Source organism: Lipophrys pholis, assembly GCF_963383615.2.
Source record: "Lipophrys pholis genome assembly, chromosome: 16".
Taxonomy (NCBI): Eukaryota; Metazoa; Chordata; class Actinopteri; order Blenniiformes; family Blenniidae; genus Lipophrys; species Lipophrys pholis.
Genome location: NC_137634.1, coordinates 16,138,423 through 16,163,201, shown reverse-complemented (window position 1 = coordinate 16,163,201; position 24,779 = coordinate 16,138,423). Strand labels below are relative to the sequence as shown.

The window sequence follows — 24,779 nt, the reverse complement described above, 5'->3', positions numbered from 1 at the left end:
GTTAAGACCTCTTTCTCCTAAAGAAGTCTTTTGTGAAATCATGACAAAGCTGCAGAGGCAGGCCTTTGTCTGAAAACAAAGAGGAGTGTGTTTGTGTGTGAGGGAGACTGCTGTTGCAGTTTTGTGTGGCGCAAGTGCACATGTGCATGTGTGCACACATAAGCTGGATGGTGTATACGCTTTAGAGAAATAGCTCTTCTTATATTCTTAAAGTGTGTGTGTGTGTGTGTGTGTGTGTGTGTGTGTGTGTGTGTGTGTGTGGTTTTCAGAAAAACTGCATATTTCAAGGATAAGATGAGGTTATTTAATTAATGTTAAAATGTGAACTTTGTGAGTCTGGAGGAAATTAATATTAACAATGCAATATAAAACACTGCAGTTTGTGCAGGTATTTGGGTACTAAAATCTGCTCACAATCACCCCTTTGGGCGTGTTGTCCTAGTAGTGACAGAAATGACATCATGAAAAAAAAATCACGATTAATGTTTTTAAATGAGGATATGTAAAGAGGCTTGCGATAGGATGAAATCAGAGTTAGTAGTTGTAGTTAATATGTGTGCGTGTTTTTTTTTTTCATATTATAGGCATTCATCTTCATCACGAGAGAAGTTTGCACGCACACACTCACAAAGAACTGCCATGCCCACATATGTCCCCACAGCTTCTCTCTCAAGCTTGTTGCCCTTGTCAACAGTCAGAATCACAGGAAAATATGGACCGAGACATCCATCTGACATCAGTGGCTGAAAAAAACCCATCCAGACGTGCACAGACAGAGGAACAAATCAGATCTGTGGCTGCTTTGTGAATGGAAATCCTGCCCAGCAGATGTGTCCCATTGAAAGAACACATGGAGTGTGAAACAGGCTTATATACGCAGGCAGGTAGTGGACCAGCGGTCCTGGTGTGTGCAGCCACAAGAGGATACTGTAGATTTGTTTTTGACTGGTTGGATCTGTGTTTCCAAAGACAGTTAAATAAGTGCATGACCTAAAAAAAACAACCATCCAGACAGGGTCAATAGTGTGCAGGACATTGTAGAATAGGTAGAATTCCTGAAAACTGCAAACATACAGACTCATATGGCAATAACGATCACTACTTTAAACTATACACACAAAGAATATGTAGTCACGTCCAGTATGAGGTCAGTAGAGCTCATTTTACTCTATCTCTACATGGAAAACGTTTTCAGCACACCAGTGCAAAATATTTCAGAAATGCAAAAATATTCATCATGCAACTGAATCGCTTATGTTTTTTACATTTTTTTTATTTTTACTGTATTGCTTTTTTTAATTCACGATCACATAAACTCTAAAACAAGGTCATTAATATAGCACAGATGAGCAATCTGAGCAGTGATGTGAATCATATGAGCGGGAATAGCGATCGTAATGGTAAATGTGCAATTCTAGTTTAGTCTAATTGAGCCACTGAATCAATCTGCTGCTTTAAACGAGCGACATACACAATATACAGAGAAAGATTATTTTGTGACATTGTATGGATGAATTAAAAAAGACTTAACAGAAAGATTACAAGACTTAACTGAAAGATTAAAAAATAAAGCACGAGGAATTTTTATTTCAGAAAAAAGACGACAATACACTAGATATGAGATTGTAACTTCCCTTTTTTTTCTGACAAACTATCAGGTTGAGGTTGGTTTGAGCTCTTCAGAAAACACGATCTTATATCGCTGAAGACAGGCTTTACCATTGGTAGATGCTGCTTCTAGAGCCTTCCTTGAATACACAGCTCTTCAACAATCTGCCAATCAGTGATACAAGAGTGCAATTCAGATACGATGAGTTGGAGTACACTTCTAAATCAGTCTTTTTTATGAAATGGCCTTGATCTGAATAGGTTTAATGTAGCACAAATCTGCTCCATATACTGTATGACCTAAAATAGCATTTCTCAAACATCCTGAAGGTACTTGTTAATTTGATTGCATTAGTTCCATAGATTTTACGAATGAGATTGTTTTGTGGATTTTATTCTTCCCCTTCTAAGAGACACAATTTATGTTATGTGAAGGCAAATTGGGCTGCATAAAGAGCTTTTGTTTCACTGGTCCTTAAACTTTATGGATTGAATAATGAGATGAGTCATATTGTATGCTGTATTAATTAAAATAATCTTCTAAACAGTGGGGCAGTGGTAGCCTACAGGTTAGAGGAAACAAGCTTGTGGCCTGGTGTTTGCTGGTTTTAAAATCACTGCAGATGAGTTGCCACTGTGGGTCCCTGAGCGAGGCTCTCAACCCCCCAACTGCTCAAGTTGCACCAAAATGGGAATTTGGTGTAAGACCAATTCAATCAATTGAAATCTGCAGATTACATGATCTGCTTTGGTGATACCCACAGGAAGTGGCCAAAAAAAACCTTTTCTCTCTTCTAAAGGGTCATTCAGTAGTAAAAAATCACCAAATGGGTGCAAAATAGCAAGCTATCCTACCAAACTACAGTATGCTGGTATTTGTGGCCTGAAAACAGTAAGATATGAAGAAAGTGTGTGGGTGTTTTTTTAAAGACCCCCCTGCCTGACAAAGACCTCAGTTCAATTTTGGGTAATGCATTCCACACAAGCGCCTGAAGGGATAGTGCTCTATAAACCAGAAGGCACAAGAGGGATGGGAGAGGTGATGGGGTAAGACGGTGTTAGCAAAAGTGTAAGTTATTGCCGGAAGGGAGAAAGAGTGGAGGGTGCTGGAGAACTGAGTACATCATACCAGAAGAGATTGATGCCAGGAGAGCAATCCCGGGATGCTTAATGAGAAAGCAAAGGTACCAGAGTTAAATTTGGGACAGCAATAAGTAGGGCAGATGGATAGCTTCTGAATATATAAACACTTTCTGTCTGGAAACCAGACACCCTAAACTGCATGAACTCTGTCTGATCTGCACCCAGAATACCCCCATCACAGGAACCTTTTCATATTTTAAAGTCTTGTAAACTATTTTCAGCTCTTCTTTAGTTTTTTGCACCTTCAGAGAGATCACTCATTAAATATGAACGGCGGTGTGTTAAGAAACAAAACAATTAGAGGCGGCTGTTTGGCAGTGTGTGTTCTGTGTATGAACCCATGCATGCATGGCTTCATGTTATTCCGCTCCAGCGCTCTCCCAGGACAAGCTCGCGGTGCGCATGCGCGGTCGGAGCGCGCTACCGCAGACAGGGGGCGTCAACATGGCGATGTCTCCTCCACGACCGCACTGACTGCAACCTGCCAATGAGGGAGAGAGAGAGGCAGCGAGGGGGAGAGAGAAGCGTAGGCTCACCATTCTGTCAAGCCTCCATCCTTTTTTTTTTCTAGCCTTATGAATCCCTACACATTTTCAGGAGGATAGGGTGAAATCTGAGGATTTTTAAAGCACCACTTTTTTTTTTTTGTTTTATTTATTTATTTTGTTGCTGCGCATCGGATGGTTTTTGTGCAGCAGCAGCGGCAGCAGCAGACGCCCGAAGCTTGAAGAGCAGGTGTGAGAGACAAGCGGCGACCGCTCCTCTCCTCCCTGTTTCCTAAAGGGGAAATGTCGAGCGAGAAGCCGGTTTCAGCACCGCCGGGCTCTACTTCCTCGCTCACGGACACAGACTCCCACCATCCTCCTCCTCCGCCGGGCTCCTCCGCCCCGCAGCCGCCGCCGCCGCAGCAGCAGCAGCAGCAGGTCGCCGCGGGCGCTGGCTCCGGCTCCACCGGGGAAAGGATGGTGTCTGCAGCCGGCTCTATGGTTCTCCCCGCCGGGGTGATCAACCCCGCGGTGCCGATCAGGAATATTCAGATGAAATTCGCCGTGCTCGTGGGCCTGATCCAGGTCGGGGAGGTGAGCAACAGGGACATCGTGGAGACGGTGCTGAACCTGGTGAGTTGGAGGAAGCTGGAGAGAGAAGCCATAGAATCACTGCGCCCTTACCCGCTATGTTTTATTTACGATGCCTCGCTCCCCGGGTTGTGGGGCTTTCTGGGGGAGATGATGTCATATTGTTGTTCGGGAGATTGATATGTTGTTTTCTTATATATTTGTGTGTGTGTGTGTGTGTGTGTGTATTAAAACGAGGCTGCATGAGGCAGGGAGGGTGGGATATTAATAAAAGCTGTATTATTGTAAAGCTGAAGCATGTGACCCCACCAAAAGCACCGAGGCTCGTCTGATCTCCAGCCATTGTTGACAAAATGACCCGCTTGCGGTGCAACAAGGATAAAAAACAAAACAAACAAAAAAACATCTCGAGTCAAAGTGTAGCTGGACACAGATAAGTAAATACAGGCGATTATTTGTGTACATCTGAGTGATGCATAGGCAGGTTGTAACAACAGTCAGGGGCTAGAATGTGGCGCACAACAAGCGGTGTAAAATTGTTGTTGTTGTTTTTTTGGGGTTTTTTTTATGGCTCGAAATCATGCAGGTATATATGAAACCCTCAAAAAACACGCCGATCCAACGCGGACAAAGGCCGACTAGCATCATGCTACCCATCCATATGTGTGTGTATGAGAATGGGTTGAGATGATGCACAGGCCTATTGTTGGAGGCAGGGCCCTGCATCCTGTGCGCAAAGGAGTGATGTATAGGTAGCTTTGAAGCGGTTAGTGGTTTATATTACTGTGACTCGAACAGGCCATTATTTATGGAGCAGATATACCCCCCCCCCCCTCCTCCTCCTCCTCCTCTCTCCTCCTTTCATCCTCACCCCTCCATCCGAGGTTGTGTCGGAGATGCTGGGCCTCTCTACCCTCACACAGCACATCAGGGGATTTAATCCAGCTCTGAGGGTTTTGACATGACTCGTGTGTACCGTTACGAAACAGATGAGCAAAATGCACAGCCAAACGTCGGTCTGCAGGATGTAGGACTGGTGTGCTGGCTGTTTTCTCTCCTCCATGCATCAGGCGGTGGCGTGTGCTGCATTCATTGTACTACACACATCTGTCATGGAGAGAGAGGCTCTGATCATTATTGATTCTCATTTGGAAAGTGGAGCAATACACACACACACACACACACACACACACACACACACACACACACACACACACACACACACACACACACACACACACACACACGGGCACATTTTTAGCCTTATTCCAGTGCAGAGCTTTCTGGGGGTTGATTATTTCAGTGTTCCGTGTTGCCAGTGGCCTATTTACTCACTGGATGTGTGGACCAGGACGGCCTACAGTTGGGCTAAACCATTTGCCGCTCAGCGAGACTGGCGAGTCGTCCTGATTCACGATGCCTCTCATCTCTCAATTGATTATTGGAACACAAGGCAGAGAGAGGAGCGGGGGCTCCCTCCCATCATGTCTCCTTCTAATGCAACCCCTTGGTTACACAGGCCGGTAACCTGCTCTCGCTGCCTCCCCCTTCTCTCTGGTGGGACTGATGCTGCCTGCATAGACTGGCTTGGCAGGGCAGCGCCATGCATTTAAAAGCAGGTGGAGAGGGGTTGGGGGAGAGTGGGGGAGGAGAAGAGAGAGTGGAGGAGGTGGTAGGATGCTGCAGTGGCTATGTGCTCAGAAATCACCAGCTGATGCAGCGGAAGAGGAAAAGGACTCTGGATTGGTCCACATCAGATCAGTGAAAGCTCATCAGAGCATTCAACTGAAAAGCTCCCTCCACTGTTTTATGTAAATGCCCGCTTTTAGGCAAACCTGTTTATTTTATTTCTGAATGCTGATCTGATGCATTAACACACAATGACCTGACACCCTGACAAATTAAAGCAGTATGTGTTGGTCATACAAAGCTCGCTAAATCCTGAATTGAACAGTCAGTCCTGGTTGCAAGGCTGCCAATAGCTAAGCCTGTTAGGGAATTCTGTTGCCCAGCTCCTTAATTAAAAGAGTAGAAACAAAGAGGTGTGGAGGCAGGAAACCTCAGTGGTCATGCTGCTGGTACAATGAGTCCACTGTGACCCAAAAGCTGATCCATTATTCCAGTCAATGTGGGAGACCACAGCGGCCACATTCGCTGTCCACCCTGGCTGTATTGATCAGATCCCACTGCGGCTTGGGTGAACAGATGGCTTGTCGGCTGTATCAGATATGCTCCCTCTTCTATACAGCGTGTTGCTGGCCTTTGGCGAGTGACGATCTGTAGAGAGAAAGCGAAGGCAAGAAGGAGATGGTGCTTGAAGTCAACACGGGACAGAGAGCTGCATGACTGTGTTTTTCTTTTTAAGAGATGCAAGTAAAGATTAATGTAATTCATGCAGATATCATTTTTGTTGTGTGTGTTGCTGGTGGTGAGGTGCTCTGGTATTATCATCACCAAGGCATCACAGTTGTCAAGGCAACACTGCTCTTTGACTGCCTGCATCCAGACGCTTGACCACCTGGTGTTGTTTCCCACTTCCGGTCCCCACACACACACACACGCACACACGCACACACACAGACGCACAGACGCACAATCCTCAGTCTCTCGTACACTTCCTTTTGTTTGTCTTGTATGCTAATGTTTATCTGATTTGAGGATGGATACTAAGCCGCAACATCAACCTAAACAGCATTAAAGGATCGGAGAAGATGCACACTAATTCAACCATGGTGCTCAGGTTTCATCACTACAGGGACTTTCTTTATGTCTGGATGAGTAAATTATTGTTCTATTGACTGTCCCGTAAGGGTTCTGAGGCCCTTTCAGGAGGCTGTGAGCTAATTCTCAGAGGTCACGAGATTTTTAACAGTGCAGGAGGAAAAGACTTGTGTGTGTGTGTGTGTGTGTGTGTATTTATTTATTTTTTTATATGTTCGGTCTGTTTTCTGGGTAATCGCTGAGCAGTTTTACAATGTCAGGGCTCATAGAAAACACAACAACCTCTATTCTGTTTGGCGGAATTGGGCACATTCAGATTGTGATGCAGACGTTTGTCGTCTCAGCTCCAGGACGTGGCACCACACTTACAGATGACACTTTACAGGACAGGATAGTTTATGCCCCAATTCCAGGGGGTGTCATTGCTTCGGGAGACATTTCTTTCTTTTCTGTCACTGTACTGTTGCTCCAGATTGAAACCTCACATTTTTCCAGGTAATGGTCAGGCACTTCTCCTCCGAGGCTCGGGTTATTTGCGTTGACACGTTGTGATTTTGGTCACTGGGTGGAGCGAGAGCAAGGCGAGATATTGTGTTTGTTGACACAACAAAAGCTGACATGCAACTTATTTATCCGAACTTGTACTGTCAAATCTGTTTTTTTTTTTTAATTGAAGAATTGAGCTGTATCTTTTCGAATGCAACCACAGGCAGTGCTGTCAGTCCCTCTGCCCCAGTACTGCACCAGCTGTGCTTATTTATAGACAGCTTTATCTGCTTGTAATGCTTTTTTTGGGATCAAAATAGTGCGTTTGTCTGGCAGAGGAAACGATTGGTGACAGATTCTGTCTCACCACTGGTTTCCCACATCCGGACAAAGCTTTTTCTTCTGTCGTTCACCGTCCACCTTGGCCAGATGCATTATTGTGTGGCAGCATGAATACCGGTCCAAGCGGACCGTTTGCAAATGTCCCATTATCCTTGTCCACACAATCCACAGTCACCAAGGTCACCTGATGGTGCACAGCAAGTCCAGTCAAAGTCGGCACAACATCGCTCTGATGCGCATGTTTACACTGAGCTCTGGTTGACAAGCACTCCTGTTTACTCGCATTGCATGTCTGAATCATACTAAAGACCAGAAGAAATTAAAAGAAGAAGTTATCATCACAAAAGATATTATTTAGTGCTTCATCATGGTGAAAACAAACGTCACCTGCACTGGCATGCTGATTTATACCTCATAGACTTGGAAAAATAATACATTTCCCATTTCCAAACCCATGTTATGTGGCATGTTATTTTTTCCCTCAGGCGATTTGAAGCATCAGTAAAAATTCAGTTTAATTGAGCTGTTTTTCAAGCTTGCCCCGTGGCTGCGGGCTCAGGGCAAAGGCTAACTATTTCCCCGCAGCACTGTAATCTGCTTGCATAGCCATGCCGGGGAGAAAAAAAAACGAAACAATGTGTCATCATGTGATCGCACAGCCATGCAGATGAGTCTCTTAACAAGCATCCCACTAATATATGTAAATATGCAAATAAATACTATGCGGCCTTGCTGCCGTGGGCTGAAATTAGCCTTAGCATAAATATGATGCAACAGATGTTCCTTTAAAAAAAAAAAAAGTTTAATGCCGTTTTTAAATTCTTAATCTAAGTTTTTCAGTTACACAATGGGGAAAATGAGTATAATGTTCCAAGCAATCCTTGTGTTCACCATATTAGACATGGTATTGTTGAACATTCTGCTGTATGTAGTTTTACGAGTTATGACGGCTGAGCATTAATTTTACTGACTCACAAAACTACAGCAAGGTTCACTCCCACAAGCTTTGCCATCAGTTTCTGAAGCGAGCGCCTTGATTTTATGAGAAAACAAACAAACATTGCAGCATTCATGCTGCTTTCCTTTGTTGTGTTTTACTCAGTGAATAACAAATGGCCTTTTCTTACACGGTGCATTTTAACGCTCCGGCGCTCTCATCATGCTTTATGTGATTAATCACCTTCAGTCATTCATAAACACAATTATGCACACACTTACCCAACAATAGCAATGGCTGCCATGCAAAAGAGACTCCTGTACTCGACCCTTGATATATGCAGAGAGCAAGACGGAGGATCGAGCCACCAGCAGGCTTTGAGGACAACAAGCTCTAAGCAGCTGAGCCAGAACCGTCCTGAATGTTTCTGAAGGCTGTACTCCCACTCCGCAAAGCCCACGGAAATGCATAATAGTGGCTATTTATTTGCACATTTGCATTTCGTAAGTGAACAGTGAACATTAAAAAAACAAAAGAAACCAAAACACCAGTGACCCATTATAGCCAGAAGAACACATCTAAACATAGTTATTGTTGTGTTAATTATTGTTATTGTCCAGGTGATTTTACCTCAGTTTCATTTTTTGCACAAGAAGCCCAGTTATTGGTGTGGTTTCAGTTGCCCATGTCACTCATATTTTAGAATAAAATATTTTGGGTTTAAATGCCTCAGTCCTTTATAGCACATGTTTAAAATCAGCTTTGACCGTAATATTTGTCTGATTCACCGAATATTAGAAAAACAAGTTGACATTTGTAAATTTTTGTGTAGTGTGATCAGCTATGCAGTAAACAGAGAAAATCAACACATTTTACAAGTGAAAAGCCTATTGTTAAAACTAGAAAACAAACCGATTCATTAATATTTGAGCAAATTTCTACACACATTTGTCCTTTCAAGTTGACTCCTCAAATACTCCGGGCAAACATTATAGAATAAACGAGTTGTCGACATAATGGCCGACGCTGCTAAAAGGACATTTTATGTAAAAGAAGTCTCAGAAAGAGGACGCACATTTAGTTTGTCTTTTTACAGTCTTTTACCAGATGATATTGGGGGGGGATATTTTTGGGAAAGATTAGCTGTCATAAAGCTGCAGAGGAGCTTAGTCAGTTTGTGCCCGAGGTCTACAGCCAGGGAGCAACGCTGGCTAACGGGGACAACAGTGCTGGTCCTGACCCAAGGGACACAAGTTAATGTTTTTACACTGGGTGACACACACACACACACACACACACACACACACACACACACACACACACACACACACACACACACACACACACACACACACACACACACACACACACACACACACACACACACGAACACGAACACGTGAGGACGTATGAAGAGCTGGAGGACAGAGGGTGTGGCTTCTACTGCAAGGTCATGAATGACTTTGCTATCTATCACACAGCTGGGTTTTCCTGACCCCTGCGTGAGCCAGAGAGTGAGACGGGCAGCGTAAAAAGACGGGAGGAAAAAGATGTTATGTGAAGAATTGTTCGTCCTCACTGCGGAGAGAGCCAGGTAGAGAAAGGCGGTGAGCTAAAGGTGGAGAAATAAAAGGAAAAGGGGGGAGTTCTGGAGGGAATATTGAAAAGTCTGTGATTGTCATTCAGGTGATCTTTTCTTCTTGAGTCGAGCAGGAGTCCGGCTGTAAGGTGTTCTGTGGGGGTCTGATGAGTTCTGGCCCCCCTGTGGAGCCTCATCATGCTGTTGGTATCTCTGCCCTCCTCTCTCCTCTGCTCCGAGTGATGGAGCAGTGAAATACTGTTGGGGGATCCATTTGCCTGAGTAAATTGGAGAGTTTGCACAGTTTTCATACGAATCTGCCAGGGATTACTCGGCAGTTTGAGCGTTAATTGCCCGTTTTTCTTCATCAGTCTCTTCCCACGCTGTGGGATGAGTGTGTACCGCCATATCAGCGTTGTTAGCATTCGTCTTCTTCTAACTGTGGCATGCGAGACAAATCTCCAGACGTTCTCCACATTGTGACAAACATTTAGGAAATGAAAACACCCAATTAAAACAAGAAATGTCAAACCTCGTTGCTTCTAAATCCTCTTAGCAACAAGCTACCCCATAACGATTTGCTCGGAATGGATGTTTCTAAGGTGTAATGCTGACTCCTCCTGGTTTTCATTATTGTTTGTGCTTCAGCATTTGGGACTCGACTTATAACGCGATTTGTGTTTAACTCTCGCCGGTGTCATTTGTTTGCGCGTGTAAGACGCATGCAGGCTAAACCGTTCACCTCTCCGTGTTTGAAGCACCTCACTCCGGCTCCACATCTCTAAATTCCTCCTCATCCTTCGTTAGCTGCTATTTCCAGTTGCAGGATTTTCCAAAGCTAAGCCATGTACGATTTTGGGGCGCCTTCTGGGAATGGAATGAAAGCAGTGGGGGGGAAAAAAAAGAAGTCCCCTCCTTGCTTAACAACACCTTTTGTTACGTCTCTGTCGCTTCCTTCATCTCTCATCCTTTATCTCCTCTAAGCACATCCATCCCTCTAACCCCTGGGTGTAATCTCGTCCCTCGCACCCCGGCTCCCCCGGCCGGGTGAGGCGCCTGTTGGATGAATGTGGATGATCTCTATTGTGAGGAGGTAATGGAGCTGTCTGCGGTGCTGTCCCTCCGTGGTTCATCTTCTCCGCACTCTTTCTCCTTTCGCTCATCTTTGTCACATTTTTGAGCGAGGAAAGTCCGGAGGCAGGCTTTCTGTTGTTCACCGTACGTCTGCCAACACCTCCTGCCGGTTGGAGCTCGGCTTTTTAAAGCGTGGATGTAGAGCTGAGGAGAAGGGCAGCAGGAGATGAGACAAAAACCCCGAGATCCAGCTTTTCCTCTCACTGATGAAAGACAGTGAAAGAAATGGATTGCAGGACTAAGCAGTGCGGCACCTGAGGGCTTTTTCAAGCTTCAGGTTGTCATAGCGCTTCTCGTGTGCTGCATTATCTTTTACACGAGTTGAATTGTAGGTCGTTTTTTTTTTTTTAAATTGACAGAATCCCCATCAAACCTTTTAAAGACTAAAACTGCCATTGAAATTACTGGTCTTAAAATGTATCATGAGGTATGGAATTGTAGAGAGGGAAGCAATTTTTATTATTTTTGGAGCAGAGTGAATCAGTGTCTTATTTTTTCTGTTTTCATTTGCCTCCAGTTTAAATTCTGCAACATTAATCAATAACTATTCATTTGTACATTTAGTAAAACCATATATTAAGCTGACCATGTGACAAATATTATTATATATATATTATAACAGTCTTGAATTGGCACATTTTTGAATTTGGTGTGATGTATTATTATTATTTGTGAAAGGGTAAAGAGTTTAGTTCAGTTTATGAATTAGTCCTTTTCTGAAAATAATTTCCTTCTGATCAGTTATGCAGGCCAATGAGCAATATAATACATGTCTGACAGTCAAAAGGAAGTGGATCATTGGGTTCAAAGACATGTCAGTCATACAGCAGACAGGCCGGCTTTAAATTAATTTATAAATACAGAGAATCTGATTGGAGGAACATGATATTTCACCTGCGCTGATCTAATATTCATGTCTTTTCTGCAGTTCCCTTCGGGGGTTTATCTCTTATATGGATGAGAATGGTATAACGATTGTTCTTTGAAATTAAAAGCCTAAAATACCGAGAGGCTTGATCATAATTCACAGAAAATGTGTGAGGAAATTGAATGAAAATGTCTCTTGAAGCCAAAACAATCTTATGACGTTCAGCTTGTTTAACTGTAAATATTCAAAGTACAAACTGTTTCTTTGGTTAAACAGCTGGTTTAACTGGTCAATGATGAATTGTCATGGTAATCGATAGTCCTTCATTATCGTATTTCACATAGACATGATCATTTATTTTCTAATATGATAAAAAGTTGCAATAATTGCATCCTGCCATCATTTGTTGTGGTTAAGTCTATTATAGTAGGTAATATCGTATTACATGCAAACAGCGTCATTTTTAAAACTGCAAGCAGAAGTTTACTTATTTACTAATTTCATCAATCTGATTAAATCCCTTATTTTTTTTCCAGCCTTAATAGAGTCTTGATTTCTGAAGTTTCATATAATAAAGCCTGTGTGTCTCGCCGGTTAGAAGATGTTTGTCTTTGTCTTTTTTCTCTGTGGTTCTTGTTCCTACACCATTGTGTCTGGATGGGTTCATCCTATTGTGTCTGCCTCTTTTATGTTTTCTTTCCCCCTCAAAATGTGCGTCTCGTTTGTGTGTGTCTGTAGTGGGATGATGTGGAGAGGTGGGGTACATGTTTGTTGTATGTCTGTGGCTTTTGAGGAATCTCCGTGCACAATATGAGGATAAAAACACTGTGGGTACACTGACGTTGATTTGTGCGCATATGTTTGTGCATAACTGCTTTTTTGTCTAGCAGCAATGTAAATGTAGTTAATCTTCAAATTATAACAGGCTGCTTTGTTCGAATTACCTGATGTTTGTGTGCTGGTGAGGGCACGTGCCCCCAATATCCCCGAGAGTTGATGAATGAGTGACCCTACAAACCCTTTGCTTTAGTCTACAGCACCTTCATCTGTATAGTTCCAACGCACGCACACACACACACACGCACAAAAATAAACACTGCTCTCTTCCTTCTTGTAGCCCACATCATTGCCTGGCAGGGGTGATTTTATATTCATGCTGGCCTACTTCGCTCTGCTCCCTCGGCTCCACACACACACACACACACACACACATACACACACACACACACACACACACACACACACACACACACACACACACACACACACACACACACACACACACACACACACACACACACACACACACACACACACACACACACCTGTGTTACTGGGAGTATAGCTACCCGTGTAGCTATTCATCATGCTGCATACTGCAGTTGCTGGGGGTTGATTATAACCAACTTTGTAGTATGTGTGTGTGTGTGTGTGTGTAGAACTTCAGTGCTCTACATTAGACATCCAACATCTCCCGGCTCTGTTCCTGGATCCCCTGCAGCCTAAAAAACAGTGTCAGTAGTTGTAACAAGTCATTTAACACCACATTAGTCTGGTCAGTAGAAAAACATTTTTCTACTTTAGCTTCTTGGTTACTTCCATCTGTGAGCTGCACACGCAGTGAACAAAGTATGAGTACTGCATGTTCCCCGCTTACATTAAACTCTAACTAGTCACTGCAGATGAGAATCCCAGAAGGAAACCATTTAATGAATCCACTCACTGATGATTGGGAGCTGTAGATGAAAGGGAGGGGGAACAAGTTTTTTGTTTGTTATTTTTTTAAGCTTCATTCTACTTCACTGCTTGATAAGAAAAGGGTCTTGGTAATGTTTTATCCATCATAATAGTTAAACAGGCCAGGCAGCGACACAACATTTCCTCTGGACGTGACGCAACGGCTCTGATTTCGGGCACACAATAAAAGAAAGGTCCATGTCGTCTGGTTCATATCGGCAAGGGATATAAGAGCGGCGTCGTAATCTTCTGCGGGATGCCGCGTCTTGATTTGACGATAACGCTCCGTGTGAGGGCTGGATGTCAGTCAGGAGTGTTGACAGTGGTGTTGTTTTGGTGTTCGAAGTGATTTGCTTAGTTTGTTGTTTGAACAAGCCCTCAGAAAGAACAGACATGCTGGGGATTATATGAGACTACACTGGAGCACAGCAAGTATTATATACAGATATATTGATGTTGTTGCTTAGCATGTTAACATTTACCATTTTGTACCAAAGAGCACAGTTAAAACTTGATTGAAATCTTTGTGCGATCAGTATGTGGCATTAAAGTGAACTAATGCACAAAACAAAGTTTCACAAAATATTAAAATGTATCCTTGAGGGCATCATGAAAATTATTTGTGCATAGTTGAGGTTTTTGCCCAGAACTCCAGAAAAGATGGTCGCTGATGTCTTAAGATCCAATGACTCATTACGAAACATAGTGAACAGATTAATGTCGTAAAACAATGTGAGCATCACCTGCATGTTTAAAACTGGTGTGGGGGCTGGTTAAGGTGACAGATAAACATAACCAACAAGTCATGATTTACTGTAATTCATAATCATATTGCTCATACAAGTATATGTAATAAGTTTAATCACGTGTTAAAGTGAAGATGGTTTGCAGAAAAAAAAGTCAGAGCACGTCATCCAGTGAATCACCAAGTAAAAATAGGCTGAAATGTTTCACCTCAAGTCTTTAAAAATCAAGAGAAATATAACTGTGATAACTAGTTGGTGCAGTGACATTAAACCTACTACTTGGAGAATTAGTTCATTCTGGAAATATCATATTGAGTTCAATTGTATTACATTTGTAATTTTTCCTCCTTTTTGGTTGATTCATTTTGGAATAAATGCTTCAATCAAATTCTAACAATTTAGAAAAATTCTAGTACGAATAATAATTGAAGAACATTGTGGTCGGTCATTAAATGAAATACAGCTAAAATGTCTTAAAATATTGTGCTATTTTTTTTTTTTTACAGCTCGAATTCACAGGTTGCTGTGTAGAAAGTGGCTCCAACTATAATCAAGTGTTCCATCATCTGGGGTTTTTTTTTTTTCCTCCCGCTTTCAGCGGCACAAGTGATATGGATATCTCGTAACACCGTGCCAGGGTTGAGCCTCACACCTTCCACAAACACTTTCACACTCTCAGACTGTGGAAGAGAGCGGTGGAGGCAGAGTTTTCACAGCCGATACCTGGCTGCGGCGGTGACTCACTGCTTCCCGATTCCTCCTGAACCCCCAAACATGGCGGCTCTGCTCCTTGTTCTCAACCCGCCGTGTCACTGTCTGGTTGCAGGAAAACATGAATTGTGGCTGTATAAAAGTAGAATGTAATTTCTTTGGTTAAATGTTTGGATTCTGAAAGAGTTTTATCCATTGTTGGAATGTGATCTTGTGTTTCCCTTCCTCTGGTAAATTTTGACACGATCATTCTTTGAGGTCACTTTGAAAATCATCCAGTAAGTTTGATCTGGTTTGTGCTTTTCAGGCTATATTCAGATACTGGCCACATGATTTGGATCACTTTTACCTGCAGTGTGAACGTGAAACGTGTCGCCTTTGTTCATTGTCAGTGGATCGTCTCCCTCCATCTCTCCCCTGCCTGTTGCACCGCCCGTCTCCATGTCCTCCGTCACTTCATCCATCGGTCTTCTCTGAGATCGTCCATCCCCACAATCCTTTGCCCAACATGTCCAGTATCTTTCCTCGCCGTCTCTCGGATCTGTTCATTTTTAATCCCGTCCTCTCCCGGTCACTCCCAATGACAATCTCAGCGTCTTCATGTCTGCCACCTTCAGCTTTTCCACACGTCATAGCAGGTCTCACTCCCGTCTCATAAACATTTCCAAATCAATGAGTGTTAATGAGATTATTTGGTTATGGATCACTCCCGTGTTACATTAGTATATGCTGGAGATAAAATCATGTTCCTTGCCCGAGGGACTGAACTCACTCTTTATGTTAATATATTTAACAGTCAACCCTCAAGATAAGGTATTTATACGATTAATGAACGTCCTGTGTTGATATTTTTGGAATCACTCACTGTGGTTATCCCTCCTCCTGAAATAATTTTTGGGGGACATTCGTTTTTTTTAAATCCTTATCTTTCAGTCCTTTCATTTCCCCCGTATGTGTTTATTGTCTTTTACAAGTGTCTGGCCCTCTCTGGGAGAGAGTGAGTTATCTCGGCTGCAAGTGCGTGCTGGCATGGCACTGTGATATTTGAGAATGGATTTTGTGTTGATATGACCTTTTGATAGGAAATAGTTTTTTTTTTTTGGCGAGTGAATTTGACATTTGACATAATCATCTAGGGAGATTGCATTTCTTTTTAGGTATCTATCTTGATAACTCTGCTTTTAAGCTGTGTGTGAGAACGTGTTGGATAATACTGTTCTTGTAAATGCATTTTTATGTAAATACAGTGAACTCGAGTGATCCTTTACACTTTGATTTACTCTGATAGGAAATAAAAAGTCAACGTGTAGTTTTAAATGAGCTATACTTTAGACCTTATTCAACTTTATAGTCGTTCACAGTTGAACTAATTAAAGTTTCTGAAGCAGATGTACAAATCTTAAGGAGCTACTTGGTATACTTGTGTCCATTATTTCACCATTAGCTGTGTGTAAAAACCCTCCAGGTTCACGTCTGATTATTCCATCGATATGAAAATTTATATTTAAAGTATTCATGTTTAATCCCCATGCAAATTAGATGATGTACCTTGAGTAAGACTTGAAGAAGCTCCTGTGAAAAATAGAGTTGTGTAATATAGCGTTGAACTAAACACGGGGAGATTTGAATCTCAGTCGATCAACACAAAAGCAGCCTTCAGACGCTGCTCGTTCAAGGCTTTTACTTCCAAAGCGAGAGCCTCTGATGACTGCTGCACTGTTGTTCCTGCTGTGGCTGTTCCACTTCAAACGACGTGAGCTTCAAACGGCGCGTCTTCGCTTCTGTCCAGTGTGGACGACAAGTCTGAAGCAAAGCTGATGTAGTGACAGAAACACCTCGACAGAGGAGCAATTGAAGTTGCTGCAGATTTTTAGACCAAACCTTTGATTAAAAGCTGCCCCCCCCCCCCCCAAAAAAAAAAATCTGATTAGAGCAAAGTTTGCTTTGTGAGTTTTTCTGAATTACATCCTGCGGGTGTTTAATTTGATCTATGTCTCATATTGTTTGTGGAGTGTGTGTGGCCTTTTTGTACAATAACATAAAGTACACTATGCCCTGCTAAACCCTCAGCCCTATTTTGTGTGTGCATGTGTGCGCGTGTGTGTCATTCCCGATCCTGTCTTATGATGATGGATTACTGGGACTCATTGGAGCTGCTTGCTGCCTCTCTTATCCTCCATCAACTGTGGCTCAATGGAACAGTACTCTCCATTGTTTTTATGGATGGTGAACGCGCACACAGACTGAGCGTGCACGTGTGTGTGTGTGTGTGTGTGTGTGTGTGTGTGTGTGTGTGCGCGCGCGCGCGCGTGTGTGTGCGCGCGCGCGCGCGTGTGTGTTTGACGACTGACACACATGCATGCACACGTCCTATCTGCCGCAGCACATACACTCCTCTGAACCAAACAAACAGATTAGTGATTCTGAATTGCCAGCAGCTTGGTCTGAGTCAGGTCTGCTGGGCTTATCTGGTGACCTTTGAACTTAACATCAGCCAGTCTACACCTGCCAGGTCTCACAGACACACACTCTGACGCATTTGATGAAAAATGTCATAGAAATCACACAGTGAGGGGTGAAAAAATGTTGAAGTAGAGCTTTAACTTTAACTAATCGCATATTGTGAACAATATTTAACAGTTAGGCATTATAGTTTCAGAAAAATACTAAGACACACATTGAAGAAATATAAATTGAAACCTCCTGTTTTGTCAGCGTCATTATTTTGAATAGGCCTCAAGTGAACATCTACTCCACCATTCCGTCTGTGTGGCAACATTGTTTATAGGATATCTACAATTGGATCTGATAGAGATGTTTTGAAATGTCTCATCAGGGAAGTGGTAAACATTACATACCTGCCGAGTTGGCACGTTGTGTTTTTGGAGTTATTGCAGCGAAGACGATACATTTTCTTTCTGGTCAGTGAGCTGCAGTCTCTGCTTTCACTCTATAATGTTTTGCCATGTTTCATGTTATGATAAAGTTTCCTGATGCAATGTGATTTATTCCATGATACATTATAAGGCAAGACGTGTCAATATTTTACATTGCAGTGGGATATTATATTCCCACCATAAAATGTCAGTTTTACTGTTTATTGTTGATGTCATCCACCTAATAACATTACCGGTTAACTGTGCGTATCTCACCACCTTATCTCCCGTTATCACAGGAAGCGGGAGTTGAACCAAGAACTGTGTTATTATGATCAAAACTGATAAAAAGGTAACAAAACATTCTGGAGTCATTTCTATGACATTGTTACTCAAAATGACAGATTAGACAACTGTGATTTACATGTGTATGAGACTTGATCTAATGTGTACGAGTTTGTTATTATTCATATCTTCAGGACAGAAATGTTGTCTTCACATGCTGCCTCTTTTTAACTGACGATACAGTTTGGCTGCTCCTCCAGCTGGTAGGCGCTCTCTGTGGTCTGTAACTTACCCTCTCTTGTCATCGTGTGTCTCTCTGATAAGCCCGGCGAGGTGTAAGCAACATACAGGATGCCCTGTAGGGATCCTGCTCCTCAAAGTCTCTTTGAAAGGAGCACATTTGAGTCAAACCAGGAGACGAGGTGTCAAGGCTTTGTTAGAGTGCAGAATCTGAGCATTGAGTGTTTCCTCTTCGCTGTCCTCTGACACAACACACCGTGATGCCTTTGTGATTTTCTATCTTGTGCAAAAGAAAGCCAAGTTTGTCCTCTGGAAAATTTGTAGTACGGTAAAAATGATCTGATTCACATAATCCTCAAACATTTGACTTCTCTCTGCCCTCCGTGTCCAGCAAATGTCAGTTCTTTCCCTCTAGCAGTTTAGCTCTCAATCACTGCTTCTCCGTCATGCTCCTTTTTCTTCCACCTCTTTGTTTCTCCTCTTTCTTTTCTCTCTGGAAGCGACGCCACTTAAGATGTTTTCTCTCGTTCTCCTCTCCTTGACATCCTTTCGCCCCTCGGTGAGGCAAGGTCCTTCGTAGTGATAAATCTCAATGTCTCGACACATAAATCACAACAGTCTCTATTGTCATAACGCCCAGGCTCCTTCCTCGTAAAGGGAACATTTTTCTTTCGTATTGTAAGTTTGTGATAGTGTATAGTGGTCAGCACTACACACCAACACAAGTCCAGGTATCCTGGTTTAATTCCACTCTTCCACACTGCAATTTTCTGTTTATAGATCTTTCCCTTGCTTGCTGCCTGCAACCTTCAGTTATATATAGCAGGATATAAGACAATTGGATGGATGTTGGCTTATCAAAAGTCCATTATGTCATATATTTTGGTGGAGATCCTGGGGTATTTCTGTACTGTACTTTTCCACCAGCTATCAGTGCTGTCAGAATTCTACAAAAGAGTTCCTTTGTCTGATCAGCTATGGCTGTCTGTGATTTATTTCTGCATATTTTTACTTGTGCTGCTTATTTCCTCCCACTGTCGAAGACCAAACTAACAGCAGATCAAAGTGGATCAAGTTGGCTCTCGCTTGGAAAAAGTGTCGCACGGAGAAAGATGCAAATTTATTCATGAGAAAGAGCAGTGGTTTATTATTTTAGCTGAGAGGCATGGTCTTACGCGCTACTTCAACTCTTGTCAGTCTCAAGCGCATACATTCACTCGCTAAATTTTCATGAAAAACTATTACATGCAGATAATAGACATATAATTTCAATATAAGCATGCACTTCCATTTCATTCACCGCTAAAAAATGTGTGAAAATCTGCGTATAGTTACGTCGCAGGCTGCATGTTTTGTGTTTATTAGAAAAGGGTAGAACTAAAGTAGACCTTCTTACAAAAATAAAACAACTGTATGGGGCCAAACCTTCATCAAAACTTGGGACAAGTTGAAGTTGTCTTAATGAGGATTTACATGCAGATGTGTTAATAGTTGTTGATCTAGTCTGGCAACAGTGAAACACTTCTTAATCTGATGTGTGTGTGCATGTGTGTGTGTGTGTGAGAGAGAAAGGGACATGTGGCGAATGGTGGGACAAAAAAAGGAAAAAAAAAGTTTTTGGTTTGTTACCCAATAGCATGTGACGAGGCTTATTGCTAGATCCGTTACTAAGCCTCTTTGGCCAATCAGGTGGCAGACATTTTAAACTGCTGTTGGATGAAGTCAGCTTTGTGATCACTTGGCGGCAGTCCTCGGTCCCTGCAGTGTGTATGTACGTGCATGTGTTCCTGACCTCGTTTTTTTTTTTTTTTTCCCTGAGAAAATCATCCATAAACAGTATGGCTCAGTTTAGTGTTTTTCTTTTTCTTTTTTTTTTTTTTTGAAGCTGCAGTGGCTACAAACAGCAAGTCGCCCTCTTTTCATGTCGGTCATATTTTGCTGCCACAGACTTTTAGTCCTTGAAAATATTGATGGTATTAATACAGCAATCAGTAGAGTTTGCAGCTTCAGCTGTTTTTCAATGAAATTTGCAGCCTTAGCAGAGGATTTCCTCCGAGCCGCCCTCCGCTGCTGTATCTGTCGGCGCAGAGAGCAGGAGCTGTCCGTTGTGCTGAAAAGACTTTGCTGCATTTGCCAGTCTCCTCTGTTAATCTGTCACTTCGCTTTGCTTTCTTAAGCAAACACTTGCACCTTCACCATTACTCTGCACTTCCTGTCGGCCCCGCTTGTGACGTCTGACGTCACCTACTTGCAGCCCCCACTTTCCCCTCTTCCATTATCTTCTGCGATGCATTTCTTCTCTGCTCTTTTTAACCTCCATTCAAGCAAACTGATTTTCTTTAAGCCACTCGTATGCTTATGAAATTTAGCCTCATTATTATTGAATTATTTTAGGATGACTCTCTGCATCAGTGCACTTCTCTTACTCCGTCTCCTCTCTCGTCTCCTCCTTTTATGTTTACTCATGCTGTCATTCATGTGAATTGCTGCTGCTGCCCCTGAGAACATGTATGATTGTGTTAGTGATGAACTGAGTGAGAGTGCGAATGACTAAGACCTACAGGACTCTTTGCAATGAATTGTTTAAAAGGCTTTTGCCCTTTGAATGCTGAGTTTCAGTGTGCGCTTTTGTGTGTGCGTGTATATTTTGGCTGACTTTGTCAAGTGTGTGTGCGTGAGTGTGTTGCACTTTTCAATCCGTGCGCACAGTGTGTTTAAAGTTTGCTCTTGACGAGGCTTGAGTCAGATGTTGTGGGCGGGAAAAGGCACACTGAACTGGTCTGCAGCGAACTGGAGACTTTCTGCAGGCTTTCAAAAAGACAGATCTCAGCAGGTATTACTGTCTTATCTTTCCCGCTTTCACTCCTCTTTCATCCGGCTGCCTCTCCTTGCTTTCTGGCAGCTTTAAAAGCAACTGACAACCCCAATACATGGGAACGAGCACTCAATAGCATCGCTCTTCTTTTGATGTATGTACAGACGCATGCATGTTTATGTTTTTTCTCGTGGCGAAGGTGCCCAAGGTGCTGGGCTCTTGGCACTGTAAACACAAATCTTGGCGTGCGCTTCTTTAGTAAATTGGAAGTAGCGCTTGCTTGATTGGATATGATCACCTTTCACACTCGGCGCCCTTGACAGCATCACACCAGCTCATTGGAAATAAGCCCTCTTGTGCCCATGGGCCACAATGTTTGCGCAATACATGGCTTTTTCCATATAGCACATGAAGCCGTGAAATGGTGTAAATACTGAATGCCTAATACATTGATGTGACACACAAACGTGCTTAAAGCAATCTTCAGACAAATGTTGCCCATACTATGTGATAAACAATTGTTTGGGAGACACTGTAAAGTCAAATACTGTGTTCCAAAAAAACAGCAGATAAGCGCTCTAAATCAAACCTCTCAACCATCCTATTTTCTAGTGTATCCTTTGTATTGGCTCTGTGATTGGATGGCTTACGACTGAGAGAGAAGTGAGAGGGATGAGAACAGTGTTGATGTCAGAGAGGGAAGTGTGGTTGCTGCATAGAGCTGCTTCATGTGGCTGACGTATCAGCGTGTAATGATCTGCCATCTGCACTCGCCTGCTGGGAAAATGCAATGTGTGTGTATAAAAAAAAAAAAAAACCTGCTATGCACACGCTGTGTGGCTTGTTCTAGTTTCTGTTGCCTTTCTGCATGTTTTCTTCCCCTGTGTTGGTGGCTTACAAATGCTAGTATCAGTGTTGTGTATGGGGGAAGATGAAAGGAGGCACTATACAGGCCTATTAGTCTCAGTCCAATCATTTAGAGTGGTCCGCTGAAGATCTGTCAGTTACACTTAGAATGAAACCCCAAGATGGGGTGATACACGTTACCTGAACTGTGGTGCAATTATCATTCCCCCTAAAAAAAAAAAAAAGTCCCATTTAGAAAATAAGACCAAGCCTGCTGTTTGATGGCAAGATGGCAGAGCTTTAAGGTAAATGTTATTTTTTGGGTGGTATTTTTTTCAATATGTTCATTACTATCCTCAAAAGCCCTTCAGCGAAATTAAATCTTGGTTTTCATTGTTGAATTGTTAAGAGGTCACCCGAGTTACGAGCGCTAATTTGTCCGGTGAACGTCTGAATCAGTCACAATCAACATCTGAACGTAATAGTTGCACCACTCTGACAATAAGGGTCATAAAAAGATTAACTCTCATTAAATCTTTTCTAATGTGACAATTGGATATTGCCAAAGAAACCATTGCTGAAAAAAAACATGTATTACTTTTTAACACAATAATCACATTATACTGTGAAGAATTCTAACACTATAACGTATTGCAGCAAATGTATTATTACTATTTCTAAGTGTGGATTGTTGTAGCATAATGATTTATCATAATATAAGCATAAATCACATTTTGATGTGATCCTGATCTGTTTTGTTTTTCTGTGTAGCAGCAATAAACACACATGATATCTAGCTCTAATCCTAACCCTAACCCTTTTTTCTTAATGGATTTATTTACCACCAAGATGCGAGTAACACTGAATAGATCCCGTTCTAGTAATCCAGTCTGGCAAAATGACAGCCTTTCAATTTTTCAGTTTTGTTCATGATATTCAGTCAGTGATGGGAAGTATTTAGTTAAGGATGCCTTTGTCATGTACGCTTGAAACACATTTTCCATCTACTTAATGTGGTAAGAAAACAGGAATATCCCAGAGAGCTCCCGGTTCTGTCTAAAGAAGCTCCTGAAAAGTACAGAAGAAAATCACAAACACAACAGATATTTAGATCCTCTTTGGTCCATAATAGTTAGCTTTTTTTCACACATCAAATAAAATGTAGGCTTGGATCTATACTGGTGATTCAGCAGTGGCTCCTATCTCCACTTTCAGCATTACAAGATACTGTATATTCAAATTTCACACAAATTGGAATGTTTTTGTTTTTCAGCTGCTTTTTTTCAGGTGTGGTCAAAACAAGTCGGAGCAAGTCATTGCGTGTTGCATGTGTTTGTGGACAGTCGTGCTGAGCAATTATTAAAAATCCTTCATTTGCAATTTATCACATGATACACTGCAAAAAAAATGTAATCAAACAGAGGATTGTCAAGTAAAAGAATAAATAAAACCCAAGTCTTTGCCACTGCTGGGCCAATAATGTTTTACCAAAAACCACAATAATAATGTTGTACAAGTGAGTTGAAGACTGTTTTTGTTTGTCTTCCTTGGAAATAGGTCTGAAGTGGAGACGTCTTCTATTTGGTGTCTAACGCTGCTTTCACAGTGAACCTGACCGGCTTTGCTGATTTAGTAAACCGGTCTGAGTGTGTGCAGCACGGCCGACCCGCATTCAAATCAAAGAGAAAACACTGTATTCATCTCCGCTCCATCTGGTGCACAAGTTGTGATGTCACCCCGTTGATGATATTGTCACTGTGGCAACAGAACACAACGATATAAACAAAGGTCAAGACGCGGTCTCCGTGACTCGGTGATAAATCCCTCCATGGATTACTTCTGTTATCTGTTTGTCCTGCCCGTTCAGTGCTTTTTCTGCAGAGTATTTGAAAAGATCTACTCGTTCCTTGGTATTAGGTGCTTCTCTGTTGACGATTACAGTGATGTGTGGACGGCACGATGAAGCCAGGTCAACATTTCCAGGGTCCGTACTTTAATAACAGGTTGCTGTGTGTGTAAAATCAGCTTTTTACTCAGCCCCTGGGGGAGTTCCACCTCAACAGCCTCAAAACAAGAGGGACATGTTGGATGTGATTCGCAGATTGTCAGACGTCAGCTGAGTCCAACAATCAGTGACTTTAGGGTGGGGGATTGAAAAGGCAGTACTGCTCGACATGCCGCCATTTTTGTGTCTTATGGTATGTGTCTGTTTTTATATTCTGAGCTTATGAGCAAAGGGCATAAAAAAACAAAAGTAACAATTGGCTATAATCAATTTGTGCATTAACACCATCATTTTCTATTAACTTACCCACTTTTTTAATTCACAACCAAAGTAAGATGCTATTGGCCCTGATGGTGTAATAGCTGCTACATACTAAAGCCTATAATGTAATACATCATGTACACATATTGTAAATACAGCCTACTAGTCGGTGCTTATTTGCTATATTTTCCGCCATATTTCACATAAAATAGTCATTTTTTTCATGTTTAAAAAGATTTTCTTGGCAAAAGGGATTTATCCCATCGCAATTTAGTGATTTAAAAATTATTGTTATCATTTTTAAATTACAGACACAACATGTGTGCCTGGATCGTTCTCTTGAAATAGTCACCCAGGTCAGAG

At 42.2% G+C, this 24,779-nt stretch overlaps 1 protein-coding gene across 4 annotated transcripts in view; it reads left to right on the top strand.

The window, feature by feature from the left end:
- Positions 1-3,173: 3,173 nt before the first annotated feature.
- The window catches only part of nbeaa (neurobeachin a), an 88,801-nt gene continuing 67,195 nt past the window's right edge, over positions 3,174-24,779 (top strand). For all 4 annotated transcript variants that reach the window (XM_080483933.1, XM_080483936.1, XM_080483935.1 and 1 more), the window contains exon 1: positions 3,174-3,869. In XM_080483933.1, the coding sequence (XP_080340059.1) occupies positions 3,540-3,869 (330 nt within the window). In that variant the 5' untranslated portion in view covers positions 3,174-3,539. The remainder of the gene's footprint in view (positions 3,870-24,779) is intronic.